The sequence below is a fragment of the Strigops habroptila genome, chromosome 5 (assembly GCF_004027225.2).
Source record: "Strigops habroptila isolate Jane chromosome 5, bStrHab1.2.pri, whole genome shotgun sequence".
Taxonomy (NCBI): Eukaryota; Metazoa; Chordata; class Aves; order Psittaciformes; family Psittacidae; genus Strigops; species Strigops habroptila.
In genome coordinates, this window is record NC_044281.2 from 78,323,660 (window position 1) to 78,340,561 (window position 16,902).

General features: G+C 44.6%; 1 protein-coding gene across 4 annotated transcripts; it reads right to left on the reverse strand.

The window, feature by feature from the left end:
* Window positions 1-1,409: 1,409 nt before the first annotated feature.
* On the reverse strand, window positions 1,410-16,797 carry IKZF5 (IKAROS family zinc finger 5). 4 transcript variants are annotated; one of them, XM_030487247.1, is made up of 6 exons: window positions 16,725-16,797; window positions 14,922-14,987; window positions 13,949-14,043; window positions 12,328-12,491; window positions 11,865-12,047; window positions 1,410-6,290 (listed from the first exon to the last, which is right to left on the reverse strand). In XM_030487247.1, exons 4-6 carry the CDS (start codon window positions 12,458-12,460, stop codon window positions 5,347-5,349), a joined length of 1,260 nt encoding a protein of 419 aa, XP_030343107.1. In that variant the 5' UTR covers window positions 12,461-12,491; window positions 13,949-14,043; window positions 14,922-14,987; window positions 16,725-16,797; the 3' UTR covers window positions 1,410-5,346. The 4 variants fall into 4 exon arrangements, with proteins under 4 accessions (XP_030343107.1, XP_030343106.1, XP_030343104.1 ...); XM_030487246.1 differs by having other exon boundaries at window positions 14,909-14,987; window positions 16,725-16,781; XM_030487244.1 differs by having other exon boundaries at window positions 14,843-14,987; window positions 16,725-16,757.
* Window positions 16,798-16,902: the final 105 nt, after the last annotated feature.

Below are 16,902 nucleotides of genomic sequence, written 5' to 3' on the forward strand. Positions count from 1 at the left end.
CTGTATTATGGAAGAGCAACACAGCTGTTGTGACCCAAAAGGAGTCATTCAGGACAACCTCCCTCCCACTGGGACCAGTGACCACGTTCATGCTACCCTTGCACTGAATTAAGGTGAAATGACACCAACCAACCAAAATACAAGGCATGGGGTTAGATATAACTCACCAGTGATGACTTTAACTGAATCAGCAAGTTCCATGCCATGTGTTTTTGCTTAGATCTAGTCAATATTAAATGAAAAAGAGAGGAGAGAAGAAGAGAGAGGGGAAGTATCCAGCAACAGCTTGGTCCTATTCACCCAGGGTATCATTGGTGGTGGGATCTCACCCTCTGACCTAAGCCCAGCACTTTTATGTTTATGTTGAACATTGAGACCTGACTTGCAGCACTGTGTGCAGTTCTGGTGTGCTCAACAAAAGGAGGACATGGAGCTGTTGGAGCAAGTCCAGAGGAGGCCACGAGGACGATCAGGGGCTGGAGCATCTCCTGTACGGAGACAGGCTGAGAGAGTTGGGGCTGTTCAGCCTGGAGAAGAGAAGCTGCGTGGAGACCTCGGAGCAGCTTCCAGTGTCTGAAGGGGGCTACAAGGGTGCTGGGGAGGGACTCTTCATCAGGGACTGTAGCGACAGGACAAGGGGTAATGGGTTCAAACTTAAATAAGGGAAGTTCAGGTTAGATATAAGGAAGTTCTTCCCTGTGAGGGTGCTGAGGTGTTGGCACAGGGTGCCCAGAGAAGTGGTGAATGCTCCATCCCTGGCAGTGTTCAAGGCCAGGTTGGACAGAGCCTTGGGCAGCATGGTCTATGGTGAGGTGTCCCTGCCCATGGCAGGGGGTTGGTACTGGATGAGCTTTAAGCTCCTTTCCAACCCAAACCAGTCTGTGATTCTATGGGCATAGTTAAGTGAGCTCATGAGCAGTTCCAAAGCTGAGGATCCTCTGGGTGGTCATTGTCCCTCTGTTGTCCTTCTTACCATGGTGTCTGCTTTCTGACTGCCTCCTCTGAGCCAGCTCATCCTTGAGAGATCCTTTCACATTCCTGTGGAGGCTTATCAGCTTCGAACAAAAGGATCAGAACAATCCTATCTACACACTATTGAGAGCCAACATCCTTGTTATTTGCTTCATTTACGCTCAAGGCCTCCCATGGTCAAATGCAAATGATGCCTGTCTGTGACTCACACTATGGAATGTGAGCAGTGTTTGAGACAAGCTCAATGGCCAGGTTCTCACATTGAGTAAAAGAGCAACCTGGTTTCAGCACTAAAATGAAGCACTTTAAGCAAGGGACAGTGCATCTATGTTTCAGCCTGTTTACCTTTTGGGCCAGCTTACTCTCCTTAGCACAGCTACTGCTAAGCAGCTCCTCAGCCTCACCTGCTGAAGCACAGACAAGAATTAGCATAAGACTTAATTAGAAAGTGTTATTTTATTCATATCTTAGAAAAGCAAAGCTTCACAACATGAACTACACCAGATAAAGTCGAGTTATTTCAGAATTAACCTTCTCCTCTGAAAACATTCACTACACGAGAAAATTGATTTTACAGTCCTAACAGGTTCCATTTTTGCAATACAAAATATGCTCTTTACACTGAAGTACAGATTATGAACAGAGCTGGGACTCAGAAGCACATACACAAAGATTGCTTGATGAAAAAGGCTTCATCAAAGATTGCTTGATGAAAAAGCAGAGGAGAGATGTCCTGCAGAACAACATCCATTTGCTGTAGAGTTTCAAAGAAGCTTAAAATGAATAGAAAACTTGCCAGTGAAGACTTCTACATTACATTCCCTTCGTCAGAAAGAAACAAAAAGCAACGTTCCCCCCCAAACATTCTGGACTAAACCAAATAGCAACACGTCATTTGGCTGGGAAACACCATTGGAAGGTGTCCTCCAGCCCTGAGTTTTATGTTAAAATGCCAATCAACATTTTATGTCCAAATCCTCTTCCACTGAACAGGTACCTGTGGAAAAACAACTCCTTTCCCTACTAGCAGCGTCACAGTTGGTTTAATATTAACCCAGATAATCTACTGAGATGCTTCAGCCTAACATTTGGGTGTTCATTGGAATATTGGGTCTCACTAAGTCTGCATTAGGACTATGCTGAATAGTGCATGTTAAAAAGGTCAACAAATCTATAAAATGATCTATCACAATAAATACAAACACCTCCCCCCAGGTTAATGTTTTGCAGCTACGGGACTTACCAGAGTCAAGCTGTGGAAAAATTTCAGCTCATTCCCAAACTTCCCTGTTAATACAAGTTAAAATGCCAATCGCCACCTTAGGATTTGGGGGTTTAAAACAAAACGAGTTTAGTGCAGTGGAGAACTTAGTATGAAAAGTCCCTCAACCATGAACCTGATCCCACAATTCCTGACCAGTATCCCTCACTGCCCCCCTGTAAGGCCTGCTTGTGCACAGCAATTGCTGGGATCATAGCCTAAAACATTTTTCCAGTACTAGTTCTGGTCTTTAAAGGAAATAGTATGTACAAAATGATGAGAAAATAATGTGACACAATACACCTTCCAAAGCTACTCGGTGGGCAGAAGGCAGCAGATGCAGTCAGGGCCTTGTTTGGCACAACTGAACAGGCAGCAGGAGGTTGAGAAACGAAAAGCCCACATGCAGAGGGTGGCCCTCCCTCTGTGAAGGCCACAGCAGGGTCAACACCACATGGATATGGTTGTAGAATAAAGGGATGGACACCAAAACCTGCCCCTGCCTGAGGTCCCCCCTGCAAACAGGAGCTCATGGAAGGAAAGAAGTTAAAAATACTTCATCACTGTTCAACAGTTCAGAGATGTTCAAGCTCCCTCAAATCCTGTGTTCAGTTCTGGGCCCCTCACTACAAGAGAGACATTGAGGTGCTGGAGCGGGGCCAGAGAAGGGCACCGGAGCTGGTGCAGGGCCTGGAGCACAAGTGTGATGAGGAATGGCTGAGGGACCTGGGGGGGTTTAGTCTGGAGAAGAGAAGGCTCAGGGGGGACCTTATTACTCTCTACAACTGTCTGACAGGAGGATGGAGCCAGGAGGGGGCTGGTCTCTGCTCCTGAGGAACAAGGGATGGGACAAGAGGAAACGGCCTCAAGCTGCCCCAGGGGAGGTTTAGATGGAGATGAGGAACAATTCCTTCCCCAGAGGGTGCTCAGGCATTGGAACAGGCTGCCCAGGGCAGTGCTGGAGTCACTGTCCCTGCAAGTGTTCGCACACCGTATAGACGAGGCCCTCAGTGCCATGGGTTAGTGGTGGCCTTGGCAGTGCTGGGGAATGGCTGGATTCAATCTTAAAAGGTCTTTTCCAACCTGGTTGATTCTGTGATTCAAAGCTAATGTTCTTTCCTTAGGTGCTTGGAAGCAGAAACAATGGTATTAAGCCCGTGGTACTAAAATCCTTCTGAACAACAATTAGCAAGGTTTGGAGTTAGATTTTTCCCCCATATTGAGTTCTATTATTAAGAACACACATCCCATCAGAGGATCCCCTCCTGAACAAGGGCCCCTTTCAGTAAGATCATCCCAGGCTCCTCCTGCTACCAGCTGCCTCTGTTACAGTTCTCCTACCTGCAATTCCGCTCAGGGGCATCCCTATTCAGAAGCTGGTTTTCCAAAATCACCAAATCATTAGCCGACACAAAAAGAAGACTCTACCATGTTTACACTGCCACCATCAGTCCCAGTGGATCAGGAATAACTTAAACAGAATGGAAGGATGGAATCCCAAATATTTATGCACAGCAGAGTTGATCTCCCTACTCATACCAGGGGGGAGAAGGGCTGGAGCTGCAAACCAAGGACAACTTGGCTGTTGACATCAGCACTATTCAATACTGGAAGGTGCTCCTCAGAGCACCACCATTTTGGAAGTTTCCTTGGAGTTTTAGAGCTTAGGAAAAGCAGTTTGCATCCAAAAGCAAGGAAACTGACCTCTATAAATTACTAATTGTAATGGCCTTCCACAGTTAGGTCTGGTGTTCTAATATTTTAGCCAAATTTAGGTTTTAGAAGGCACACTAAGAGCTTTTATTAATTTTGCTGGGATGTTCTATGTAGGTTTACATTAAAGTGCCTGTTCATTGGCCTGGGTGCTTCTAAAGCAAGATGTGCAGTATAAAAACCCCAACAAAATAAACATGTGCCATGGACTTGACATCCACCTTCAGTCACCATTTGCCACCTACAATTATTGATCCCAATGGCTTCAGCCGTAGGATGTTGTATTCCTCTGCCCTACTACAGGAACAGCTCAGAAACCCTTCTCCTTATTCCTATTACGCAGAAAGGACAACAAATTGAGGGGAAGGGATAAGACAAACCAACTTCCAAGCGAGCTGAAGTTTGCAATGAACTACATTACACAGCTTTCAAACCTACCAGTCGTAGCTTGGCCCGAGATAACACTGAACACATGATTTTCTTCCCCATTTGTAAACCTCTTGTTTGTTTCTGTTAGAACTTCCATCAGCCAGACAGAAGTTTAACTGTGCAAATCTTAAATATCTGTACAAATTAAGTTTAAGGCAGTTAAAAAAAACTCTCTGAATATATATTAGATCTACAAGCTCTTTAATATGACTGTGGAAAAAACAACCTCCTTTTCAAAGGAACCACACGTAAAATTTTGCTAAGTGTAGCATAAATAAGGTCTCTCATTTCATTTTTCTTTAGTATAACTAGTAAATGACAAGCTTTTAACTCTTTTTTTCCTATCAGAACTTCATTCCCAATAACCTGGTACCTTCTACTTTTGGGATGAGTTTTAAAACTAATAGTTACATTAGTGTTTGAGCTCTAGAAATGAAGAGTTTAGACCACACTAAGGAAAAACTATTAACCTCCACTAGACAAAAGCAAGTTTGACATCAAATTGAATTTGTATGTGAAAGTTGCTTCTGTTTGATTTTCCAGTTTGGAATAGCTAAGTTTTTAAGGATAAATACGTCTCCAAAGTTACCAGATGTGTCATTGCAATAACCTTTTGTCTTTTATAGTCAATACAATTTGTCTTGCCCAGTAAATAGCCTGATGTTTCAGAATACAAGCTCTGCTTCAACATCTGTACAGTGTTTATTGGGATGAAGTACAAGCAACTTAAACTTAGCAGCCAAAGCATGGAAACACATTCCAGTTCCTATTCCAGCTGAATATAAAACAGCCACCCCATCCTATACAAAATTTCCCTGGCAAGTTTTACGACAACATAGAAAAGAAATTTGCCTCCTTTGTCAAATTGCTTCCTGTGAAGATTCCTTATGGCAATGTGCAAGCTTTTCCTTCAGCAAGTATGAAAAATAGACTGTAATATGTTAAAAAACTAAATGAAAGCACGTTCTCAGTCAATGCTGATTATGTTGGCCTCTTGCAAAATGGCAAGCAAAGTCATACTTATTTTTACACTTACACCCACATATGTTGCACTGGAAAGGATTTTCAAATCCATGACATCCCATGTGAATCGTATAAAGGATATTGTCCGCAAAGTACATGTCACAGTGTTGGCAGTGATGCAGGAGCTGAGGGTCCTGAACGGGAAGGGTTGGTGCTGGAGTGCTTGGTTGACTATTACTGATGCTGGGAGTACTGGTGTGGGCGCTGCGATCACTGCTGGGACCTGCCACGGGGCTGTAGTTCCTTTGATTGTGTGTAGGCCGAGGATCTGGGCTGGTTGGAGATGAGCTTTGAGGAATACTTGCCGACACAGCCGAAACTACTGCTGGTGCAGCAGGCTGCTGTATCATGAAAGGCTTCTCATCTTGACAGGAGACGTCGTCAGGAGAGCCTGGGTTTTGGTTTTCGGGTGGCAAGCTGGATAACTGTCCTGCTAAAGTAGAGAGCTGGTTTAAAGGATTATCTACCATAAGGTCCTGCGGGTCTCTTGGCAACCCACTGCTCTGGGTTGGTTTTGACATGCTCTCGTACGCTTCAGTCTGGATATTTGGGATTTCGTGAGTGAAATCATTAAGGTAGTCTGGTTTCTGCACCACCATGGAAGGTGGACTCAAATTAATTAATGCTCTTCTGCTGTAACCCAAATTGCTGGTTTTCTTCTGCAAAACCCCCCACATCTTCTTGCTGCTTAGGGAAGACCTTGTACCCTTGATAGGCACCATTTTATGTTTGCGCCTGCGGTGGTGGGATAAGTTGCTCCTGTCGCTGCAGCGGAAGGAACACAACTCACATTTGTATGGTTTCTCACCCGTGTGCGAGCGCATGTGAGCTTCCAGGTGACGTTCATAAGCTGATGCAAAGGGACACAAGTGGCATCTGTGTGGCTTCTCACCTGGAAAATTCACAGAGATTATACTAGAGCATCTCAGAGTGCTTGGAAAAGGCTTTTCATGGAACAGAAAGGAGCTAACAGGAAGCTTCGGTCACCGCTAGTCTTGAGTTTAGCTGCATGTTTGATGGAAAAGCAAAGTAAATGCAGACATCTCTGCCTCACCCAAGTGCTAATAAGCACAGGAATAAACTGTGACCACAATGAGCACAAGATAACCTGAGCAGGAACTGCAGCAACGATGCCAAGGGCTGAATGCAATGGTGTTTGCATCCAGTTAAGAGCACCCCACAAACTGTACCTCAGCTACAAACCACATAAGCAATTGGCTACCGGGATGTCTGTACCACCACCATGTAACTGATTCTTACTGATAACTGTGTTTAAACACAGAAGGAGGGTATCCTTCCAACATCTTCCAGACATTCCTACTTTTAAACATCCTGGAACTATTCTCTAAATAACACATGCACTCAAGAACTGAATGTTGAAAAAGGCTCCTCTGGCTAAAGAGGTATTAAAGAAAACAAAAGCTAACCTCTGGGGAGCTGTGTTCTCTCAGACAAGACAATCAGATATTCTCCTTCCAGAGAGACAGAACTTTGCTCTTCTATTAAATGATACTTAGAGATATTCACATCAACACTTCTGAAAGTACTTAGAAAACTTTCAAACACAAATACAAGCCAACACATTGGTAACATCCTACTTTGGGGCTTAACTTTCCTTTCACAGGCTGATCCTCCAGGAGTTTTTAGATCCAGGTCTGCAATGTTAGAAAAGCCTAAAGGATTAGGCTCATGTTCAAGTGCTGAAATGAAACATCATCTCATCTTCCTATCTAGGATACCAGGTCAGTTTCCAAATCCCTGTGGTGCAACTGATTCTCTTGCCACACAGCACGACAGACTCCAAAAACTTGGGAGTGGGCTCCTTCTCTTCAGCATTCACAGGGTTTTCTTGAAGCATTTTCTACTATTTTACATATACAGTTGGTTTGTGGCTTTTAAAATCCATCTAGAACAACTGTAAAAGCCAAGGTCTGAATGCAGAGAGGGCCACTATTACACTGCAAGCGCTTTACAGGCCCTGGAAGATGTAACGCGATTGACAGAGAAAGCCCTTCCCATATTCAGCATCCCACCGTCTGGAATCACAACCTGGGATACTAAATAGAAGATTTATTTATTTCTCCCTACATCACTGTCTCTTCAAGAGGTAAAAAAAAGCCATTTTTGTGCTACCTCTGACTACCTTATAGGCACCAACTGAAACCAGTTTCTTCATAAGCATCTGTATGTATTTTCGTATATACATATACATAAAGATGTGGAGATTTGGAACAAAGAAGGATGGAAGAAGACTGACAAGCTTCCTGCTTGTTCACAAAGAACTTGTCAGTCTCAATGGTCTTCTTTCATTCCAAACTGGTTAAACAGAGATGAAGATTTGCACCGCATGTTGCACACCCTTAATACAACACAGCTGCTGAATTACTAATGACACTGCTGTCAGACTCAGCATGGAGTAATTCTGTGGTAAGTTGCACTTAATGATGGTTGCGTGATGGTGTCTGGGTCCTAATTACTCTGGCACATCCCTTGGTGCACTTGCATGTTACCCAGAACACAGTATCTGTTTACTTACACTGCTCTGAGGCTACGAGTAAGCTCTCACTTCCCTGTTTTAATGCTGATTTAGTCACTCAGCCTTCAGTCCCTGTAATCCATCTCTTGGCCCTGTGCCATGCTTCTGAGCAAACCACCACTCAGGTCTTGGATCTCCTTGCTCTTGGATGGAAAAAATAAACCAAGGAAAGCAAACCAAATAAAACACCCCTTCCTTCTGCACAAAGAAACAAAGCAGGGCTCTATGAAGAGCCACTGAGGTAATGGCAAAATGGTGTTGCCATCAGGACAGCATCAGGAAATGCTGTATTAAAATTAGGGATGTGAAATGTATTGTAAAAAGATGAAGGGAAACTATACAGAGAAACAAAAATATTCTTGTCTATGTTATAAAACTGGACAGATTGGTATAGAGAAATGGACTTCTTGTACAGTTACTGGTATTACATTAGCATCAGATGTGTCTGAGCTAGGAAAGTGTCATCCCACAGGCAAAGCTCCATTCTTGAGGTATAATACTAACAGTATCATACACTACAACCATGAGAAACAACTCAAAATATTAGCCAAAGGACAAACACCAAGTATTACGCTTTGCTCTAAATAACAAATTTGTGTGGCTCCTGGAATGTTTCCTTCTAAGTAATGACCACTGAGTCGGATTTATGAGGATATTTCTCAGCATCCCAATTCTTGGTCACAATCTTTCTTGCTTTTACATATATTATGCTGCAATTGTGCTGAAATAATCGTGACCTGCAGCAGGTACTGTCCTGCTACCTCCAGCCACCCAGTGACACTTACTCCCTTAAGTAGCAGAAGGGTAAAAAGCATTCTGAAAACACAGAATCATAGATTCACAGACTAGTTTGGGTTGAAGGGACCTTAAAGCTTATCCAGCTCCAACCCCCTGCCATGGGCAGGGACACCTTCCACTAGAGCAGGTTGCTCCAAGCCCCTGTGTCCAACCTGGCCTTGAACACTGCCAGGGATGGGGCAGCCACAGCTTCTCTGGGAAAAGTCTGTGCCAGCGCCTCAGCACCCTCACAGGGAAGAGCTTCTGCCTAAGAGCTCATCTCAATCTCCCCTCTGGCAGGTTAAAGCCATTCCCCTTGGCCTGTCCCTACAGGCCCTTGTCCAAAGCCCCTCTCCAGGTTTCCTGGAGACCCTTTAGGCACTGGAGCTGCTCTAAGGTCTCCCCTTCAGGAGACTTCTCTTCTCCAGGCTGACCCAGCCCAGCTCTCTCAGCCTGGCTCCAGAGCAGAGCTGCTCCAGCCCTCGCAGCATCTCTGTGGCCTGCTCTGGACCCACTCCAACAGCTCCACGTCCCTCTTGTGTTGGGGGCCCCAACACTGGATGCAGGACTGCAGGGAGGGTCCCACAAGAACAGAGTAGAGGGGGAGAATCCCCTCCCTCAACAAAAGAACTGTTAGCCTAGTATCTGAAAGTATAAAAAAGGGTAGGCAACTTCCTAGAGTAAGAGAAGGAATGCTGACACTATACCAATACCCACATTTTGATACCTACAGAAAGAAGATTTGATTTTTTTGCTAATATGGCTAAAATTGATATTAAGTAATACCACATTATTTCAGTCATTCTGTTTGAGAAACCCCATGCATTATTCAGAGCAGCCCTGCAGAAAAGGACTTGGGGGTGTTGGTTGACGAGAAGCTTAACATGAGCCGGCAGTGTGCGCTTGCAGCCCAGAAAGCCAACCGTATCCTGGGCTGCATCAAAAGAAGTGTGACCAGCAGGTCAAAGGAGGTGATCCTGCCCCTCTGCTCTGCTCTTGTGAGACCTCACTTGGAGTATTGTGTACAGTTCTGGTGTCCTCAACATAAAAAGGACATGGAGCTGTTGGAGCGAGTCCAGAGGAGGGCCACGAGGATGATAAGAGGGCTGGAGCACCTCCCATATGAAGACAGGCTGAGAGAGTTGGGGCTGTTCAGCCTGGAGAAGAGAAGGCTGCGTGGAGACCTCATAGCAGCCTTCCAGTATCTGAAGGGGGTCTACAAGGATGCTGGGGAGGGACTCTTCCTTAGGGACTGTAGTGGTAGGACAAGGGGTAATGGGTTCAAAATTAAACAGAGGAAGATTAGATTAGATATAAGGAAGAAGTTCTTTACAGTGAGGGTGGTGAAGCACTGGAATGGGTTGCCCAGGGAGGTTGTGGATGCTCCATCCCTGGCGGTGTTCAAGGCCAGGTTGGATAGACCCTTGAGCCACGTGGTTTAGGGCAAGGTGTCCCTGCCCATGGCAGGGGGGTTGGAACTAGATGATCTTAAGGTCCTTTCCAACCCTTACGATTCTATGATTCTATGATTCTATGCATATCAAAGCCATCAAAAACGTCTCAATAAGCAAATACATACTACCAACATCTTCTAGCAGCAATTTATGTCTCCATCGCAGCTCTAGCAGTCCATCTGCTCATGCTGACAACTGACCTGTGTTAACTGTGGGCTTGGGGATGCAAGTTTTTAGATGGGAATAGCTATATGCCACCAAAACGACATGAAACTTTAAGGTTGATGCTACTCCTGCACCTTTAGGCACTATTTAAATACAAACTGCGTAAGTCTGCAGTTCAGTTTCTCCCACTACATGACCCTTCTTTCACAAGCTCAGAAATAGCACTGCACAGAGCAAAGCTGTTAAAGAAAAAGATTTCTCCTTGTCCACATACCATAAGAGGCAAATGGTAGGTGAAGCTGTAGCTGGTTTATGAAAAACTAAACCCAAAAAATGCTCCAAACCTCAGTGCTGCTCTGCAGGTCTGCAGCAAGCCATGGCATTAACCTGTGTCAAATGCAGGTACACAAGCCATGGTATTTTATCCACTATTGGATAATACATAAAGTTTCCACTGGGAATCTGAGAACAGCAACAGCTACACACAGAGGTAGCTCACAGTAGCACAAGAGGAGAATTTAGATGATGTTTGGAGTCTGAACCTCAGAACTCTTTGATTTCTAGTTGGTTGCCATTTTCTATCCCATTATACCTTGTTAAAATAAGCCAACACTGCAAGGCCAGTGCAGGGAGCACTGACTTTCCAAAATACACCCTGTGAGTGACTGTGTAGACACAGTGGTTCACAGCAAAGTGAGAATCTGACTAACAATAACCATACCTAAAGAGAGCTACAATTACACCCAAGTTACAACAAAGTACTTCCTTCAAAGCGAATCCCCGAATGCCACCTTCCCAACACCACTGAAGTGATACTTAGAAGTTTTGGAATCAGACTAGAAACCTGCAAAAACTTCCATTCTTTGCAGAATACTTCTTGTATTTTAATTATTACTCTAGTGACAAGCCATAAAGTCTTCTGAATTGGTAACTGTATTCTGTAATAACTGGGCAGGCACCAAAGTCAGGCTTCACAAGGAGCTTTTGCGTGTTTCCTCTCACTTGTCAGGAGGTCGGAGCTGACTTCATGAACAGTTTAGGCTATTCCAATCTAACTCAGAGTTTTGCATTTCAGCTTTATAAACCCTACAGTGGGAAATGCTCCTAAGCCACAGGAATCTTTTTTTCATTACTATTATCAGTAATGATTACTTTTTGATGCTATGTCCCCACATTCGAATAAAAGTAAACTTTATTCTTATTACTATGTTTTGTACTTCCACATCTAGAATGTGGCATGAAACAGGATTATCTTCATACCTAAGTAACAGAGGAAGAAAAGCCCCTATAATCTCCAAGTTAAAAACTAAGTTACCTTTAGGTCCTTCCAATTTACACTGATGCTTTCACACTAAACCTTACTGCCATATATAGTTACCTCAAATTCAGTAGTCTGCAATAATAAATCTAATTGCTGAGTAACTCTAGAACTAACATCTTCAAGCAGTGTGATAACTCCCCATGTGCAAGTCATACCCCTGAGTTCAAACCATAGTGTTTAATGTACAGGAAAGCACAGCAGAGTATTTCATACCTGTATGGATTCGGATGTGCTCTATGAGCCGTGCTGTGCCTTTGCTGGCGTAGTTGCAGTATCGACACTTTAACTTTCCATCAAACGTCCGTTCAAAGCCATCCACCAACATTCCTGAGTTTTCATCCAGTGAAACTTCAACTGAAGGATGATCCAGCCCATTCTGATCACCTTCTGTCCCAGCTGTGAATAATACAACACAGATGTCAATCAAGAATCAGCTGGATACTACTGAGAACATGCCAAATATCTTTTGCTTCCCTATGCCCTTGGTCTTTCTATTTAAAGCACTGTAAATACATCCCCTGATCACAAGGAAGGTACAGACACATCTTTGCTGATGAGAAAACAACGATCAGAAATGCTTCTATACACTTGTAGGACTCAGCATAATTATCTGGAACATCAACAGTGCAGTCATTCTCTAAGAGACTAAAATTTGACAGCACTGCAATTTGCTTACCTCCCTGGAGAGTCTCTGCTTCCTTGTCTCCACAAACTGATCCAGAAATCATATTTACATGGTGAGTTTGCTGTGTAAGATATTCCTGAAAATCCTTTACAAAGTCCAAAGGTTCTGGCTTCTTCTCACCCATATTCACTCTTTACATTTACAACCTCTTGTGCCTAGAAGGAAAAGTATCGTCACAGAATCACAGAATTGTGTGGGTTGGAAAAGAGCTTTCAAGATCATCAGCATGGCCAAGCCCACCACTAAACCATGTCCCTAAGTGCCACATTTACAGTTCTTTTAAATACCTTCAGGGATGGTGACTCCACCAGTGCCCTGGGCAGCCTGTTCCAGTGCTTGACAACCCTTTCAAGGAAGCAATGTTTCCTAATATTCAATCTAAACCTCCTCTGGTACAACATGATGATGTTTCCTCTTGTCCTATCGTTTGTTACTTGGGAGGACACCAGCCACCTCCTGGCTCCATCCTCCTTTCAGGTAGTTGTAGCATGATAAGGTTCCCCCTGAGCCTTCTCTTCTCCAGACTAAACCCCGCCACGTCCCTCAGCCGTTCCTCATCACACTTGTGCTCCAGACCCTTCACCAGCTCCATTGCCCTTCTCTGGCCCCACTCCAGCACCTCAATGTCTTTCTCGTAGCAAGGGGCTCAGAACTGAACACAGGATTCGAGGTGTAGCTTCATCAGTGCTGAGTTGAAGGGGACGATCACTGCCCTGGCCCTGCTGGTCACACCAGCACTGATTCAGGCCAGGATGCTCTTGGCCTTCTTGCCTGCCTGGGCACACAGCCATTTTTTTTACCTAGCAAAGAGTATACCCATCCAAGCCATGAGTAGCAGTTTCTCCAAGGACAATGCTGCGGGCATCAAAGGCTTTACTGAAGTCCAGGTCAAGAACATCCACAGCCTTTCCTTCATCCAGTAAGTGGGTCGTCTTGTCACAGAAGATGAGGTTAGTCAAGCAGGACCTGCCTTTCATAAACCCATGTTGACTGGGCCTGATCTACTCCATCACCTTCCCTGCCACCAAGGTCAGACTGACAGACCTGTAGTTCCCTGGATCCTCCTTCCAGCCTTTCTTGTAGATGGGTGTCACACTTGCTAACCTCTGGTCAAACTGAGACCTCCTCAGTGAGCCAGGACTGCTGATAAATGGTGGGAAATGGCTCGGTGAGCACTTCAGCCAGCTCCCTCAGCAGCCTTGGGTGGACCCCATCTGCCCACATAGACTGGTGTGTGTCTAAGTGGTGTAGCAATTGCTGACCAGTTCCACTTGGATTGTGTGGGCTCCATTCTTCTCTCTGCCCCTGCCTTCCAGCTCAGTTTCAAAACACAAATGTAACTGAATTTGAATGCATTCATAAAAACAAGTCTGGGTTTGGATTTCTTTTTAAGCAAAGGTTTGTTTTTATCATATGGCATGACTCAAGGTACAGAGTGACAACCATAAAAATATTTTTTTTAGAGCTTTTAACTCATTAAAAACTCACCACCAAATATATAATACCGGGGAAACTAAGGTTTTTTTAGCAATATTAACATAAGGACAATATAAAATTGAATAAAATGAAGTAATAATCAAATTCAACTCACTTCTTTTTTAATTGATCATACCTGAATTTTAGTTCCCTGCTAAGTAGCAAACATGCTCCCAGAAGTACTCCCAACAGGTCAGATAGAAAGCACAGAGCACAGCTTCTCCACTTTCCCTGGAAGGAAAACAGGGAAATGTAAGTCCCTTATTCTCCCAAACCCCCAAGGGTTGTAAGAAAGAAACTTGAAAAGATAAGGTATATTTTGAAAGCCAGGTTCTAACACTGTATTGCTGTTAGTTTTAGAGAAACAATGATACTTCCATCAGAGACTTTTCAAAGACTGCATCCCACTCCTACGTGCATCCTACTGAAGGACACTTCTATCTCACTGATTATTTGAAGAGTTTCGCTGGTGAAGACGTGGCTCCAGAAAATCCCAGAGCTGAATAAGTCCGCTATAGCAACTGTGATGCTGGGAAACCACCTGAGTGTCTCTGATTAGCAAAGATAGAAAGAACGGAAAACAGTGTTTCATAGTTCTCCCAAAATACCAGTTTCCTACCCTGCATAAAAGTCTTAATCCATGTCATTATTTTGCATTGAAGTAATATAAATATTCACTAGAAGTCACTGGTCATGCTCATTTCTGGCGCTGGAAATGACAAACCTCCAGAGTCTCCTATTTGCAATGAATTTGTGAAGACAGAATTTAGGACTTGGTTGGGAAGAGGGTGGTGACTCAGTCACATTATTATTCCTACAGATTATAATCAGAAGTAATTTAGAATGCTACATTTCAGTAAGAATATCTTTTTGCTTTCCAACAGCTACTAAACTAAGCATCAAGTGACCTACAAAAACTCAAGTCCTGACTTCAAGACCACATTTAACCACATTCTCCTGTATTTTCAAAGTTATTTACAAGCAGTAGTTCTTTTCTGGCACCCAGATGAGTATGTTCTTCACATCATACCTGAGTGTGCTCGACTACTATCATTATCCTCACCATTAAGCTAGTTCTGAACACATCTTTACATACCAATTTTGCCTACCCTCCTTCAGGGGTCAGCAGGCTCGTGTAGGCTGAAGTTAATTTGTGTTCCATTTGTTGGTGTCTCCTGCAATAAAATAAAGATATCAGGGTATGAATTAAAGGTATGGAAGAGAAAAAACCAGACAAGTCCTGACCAGGCCAACTCTCACCAGATAAGACTAGTAAGAAATAACAATTTAAAATTAAATCATTTTAAATGTGGAATGTTTCAACATGAAACGATGTTAAAGGTCTGTATTTTCACAAAAGACTCTGCATATCCCTTTGTGTTGGGCACAAAAACTTACTTGATCAATTGATTTTATACTGACACTGAATTTTTAGAGAAAATTACACAAAAATTTAAAAATCTGAATGAGGAAAAGACATCATTTGGGTGATCAACTGCATCAAACTTCTTTACCTCATCAATTTCATTTGAAAACATTCATCCTTTTTTCTTATATCGATGTAGGTAAATTGCCACAATTCAGCAGGCCCTCAAACCTCTACATTTCCATGCACAAAAGAACCTTTTGTGATCTTAGGTGGTATTTTTTACGGATAGATAAGCAGCAGTTTTCCTTTTCAGGAATGAATGACACAGATCAGACACTTGCTCTGCCACTACTGCAACCTAATAAACGCAACCCTCACTATCAGAAACCTGAGCACACCAGCTCGTGTTTCAGACACTGCAGCGGGCTGATCACACCACATGTTCCTCAGGTTCTACTAACACAGAACATCTGCACAGACAACTACACCTTCTCCAGCTTTGCACACCGACGTGTAGAACACCGGTTACTCATCCTCTACTCAGGTACTCGTTTAACACTAGTTACAGTGCTGATCTGTACTAAAGTTATTGTCTCACAAGCACCACAAGGATGAAAGGTGGTGTGAAGTATTTCGCCTGAAGAATTCTGCTAAAGAAAATAACCCAGACGCATAAAACCAGTGGTTTAACACACACAGCAAGAACTCGTACTGCAGTAATTACAAGAGACTAAAATAATATGACTATGAGCACATGTTTCCTGTTTTCTTTTAAGGAATTAAGGAGGAAAAAAGGAGGAATTCTCTGCCGCAGCCTCATCTTTTCCAGAGCAAATGATTTAAAACTAAGGAAGAACGGAGGATCCCAGCGTCTTTCCAAGCCCTCCCTGCTCCTATACCGCTGTAATTATAAGAGAATCAAATCACTATGAGCACGTGTACCCTGTTTTCTTGAAAGAAATTCAGGGGGGAAAAAAGAGGGAATTCTCTGCCTCAGCCTCATCTTTTCCAGAGAAAACGATTTAAAACTAAAATAAGGCAGGAGGGAGGATCCCAGCCTCTTTCCAAGCCCTCCCTGCTGCTTCTGAAGGAGCTTCACGCGTGGGAAGAGGAATCACAGAATGGTTTGGGTTGGAAAAGACCTTAAGATCATCTATTTCCAAGCCCCACCGAGCCCCTCGACCTGCCACGGCAGCCGCGTTAAACCGCCGGTCGCTCCTCCGCCCCCGATCCACGCCTCAGGGTTCAACAGCAACCCCGCGCCTCCTCCGACCCACAGCCGCCTCCACGCTTGGGCAGGAAGCGACACAACCACGGGAGCCCTCCACCGGTGTCCCCTGGCTTCCACACAACGGAGACGCTGAGGGGCTACACCGGCGGACCCAGCCCCCGCTCCCGGCGGGGCAGCACGGCTCTGCCCGCGCGGCCGCTCCACACAGCGAGCGGAGAACAGCCTCTCCCCCTCCACCCGGCCGCCTCACGTCAAAGCGGGGCCAGAGGGGAGGAACCCGGGGCATGAAGAGAAGAGACAGACGCTACTCACCGCCACAGCCGCCGCTCGCCCCAGCCGCCGCCGCCATGTTTGTTGTGCCTCCGGCAGCCCGGCCCGGCCCACCGCAGCCTCGCGAGACCGCGCCGGGGAGGGGGCGTGGCCCGCCGCGCTGCGCGCGCACGTGTCGGGGGGTGTGGTGAAATGGCGGGGGGGGGTGTGGGGGGGCGGT

Coding starts and splice junctions, on each gene's coding strand:
- IKZF5 (XM_030487247.1), bottom strand. CDS start 12,460: ATGGGTGAGAAGAAGCCAGAACCTTTGGACTTTGTAAAGGATTTTCAG. Junction 12,048..12,327: donor AGCAGAGACTCTCCAGGGAG/GTAAGCAAATTG, acceptor TATTATTCACAG/CTGGGACAGAAGGTGATCAG. Junction 6,291..11,864: donor GCACATCCGAATCCATACAG/GTATGAAATACT, acceptor TGAATTTTCCAG/GTGAGAAGCCACACAGATGC.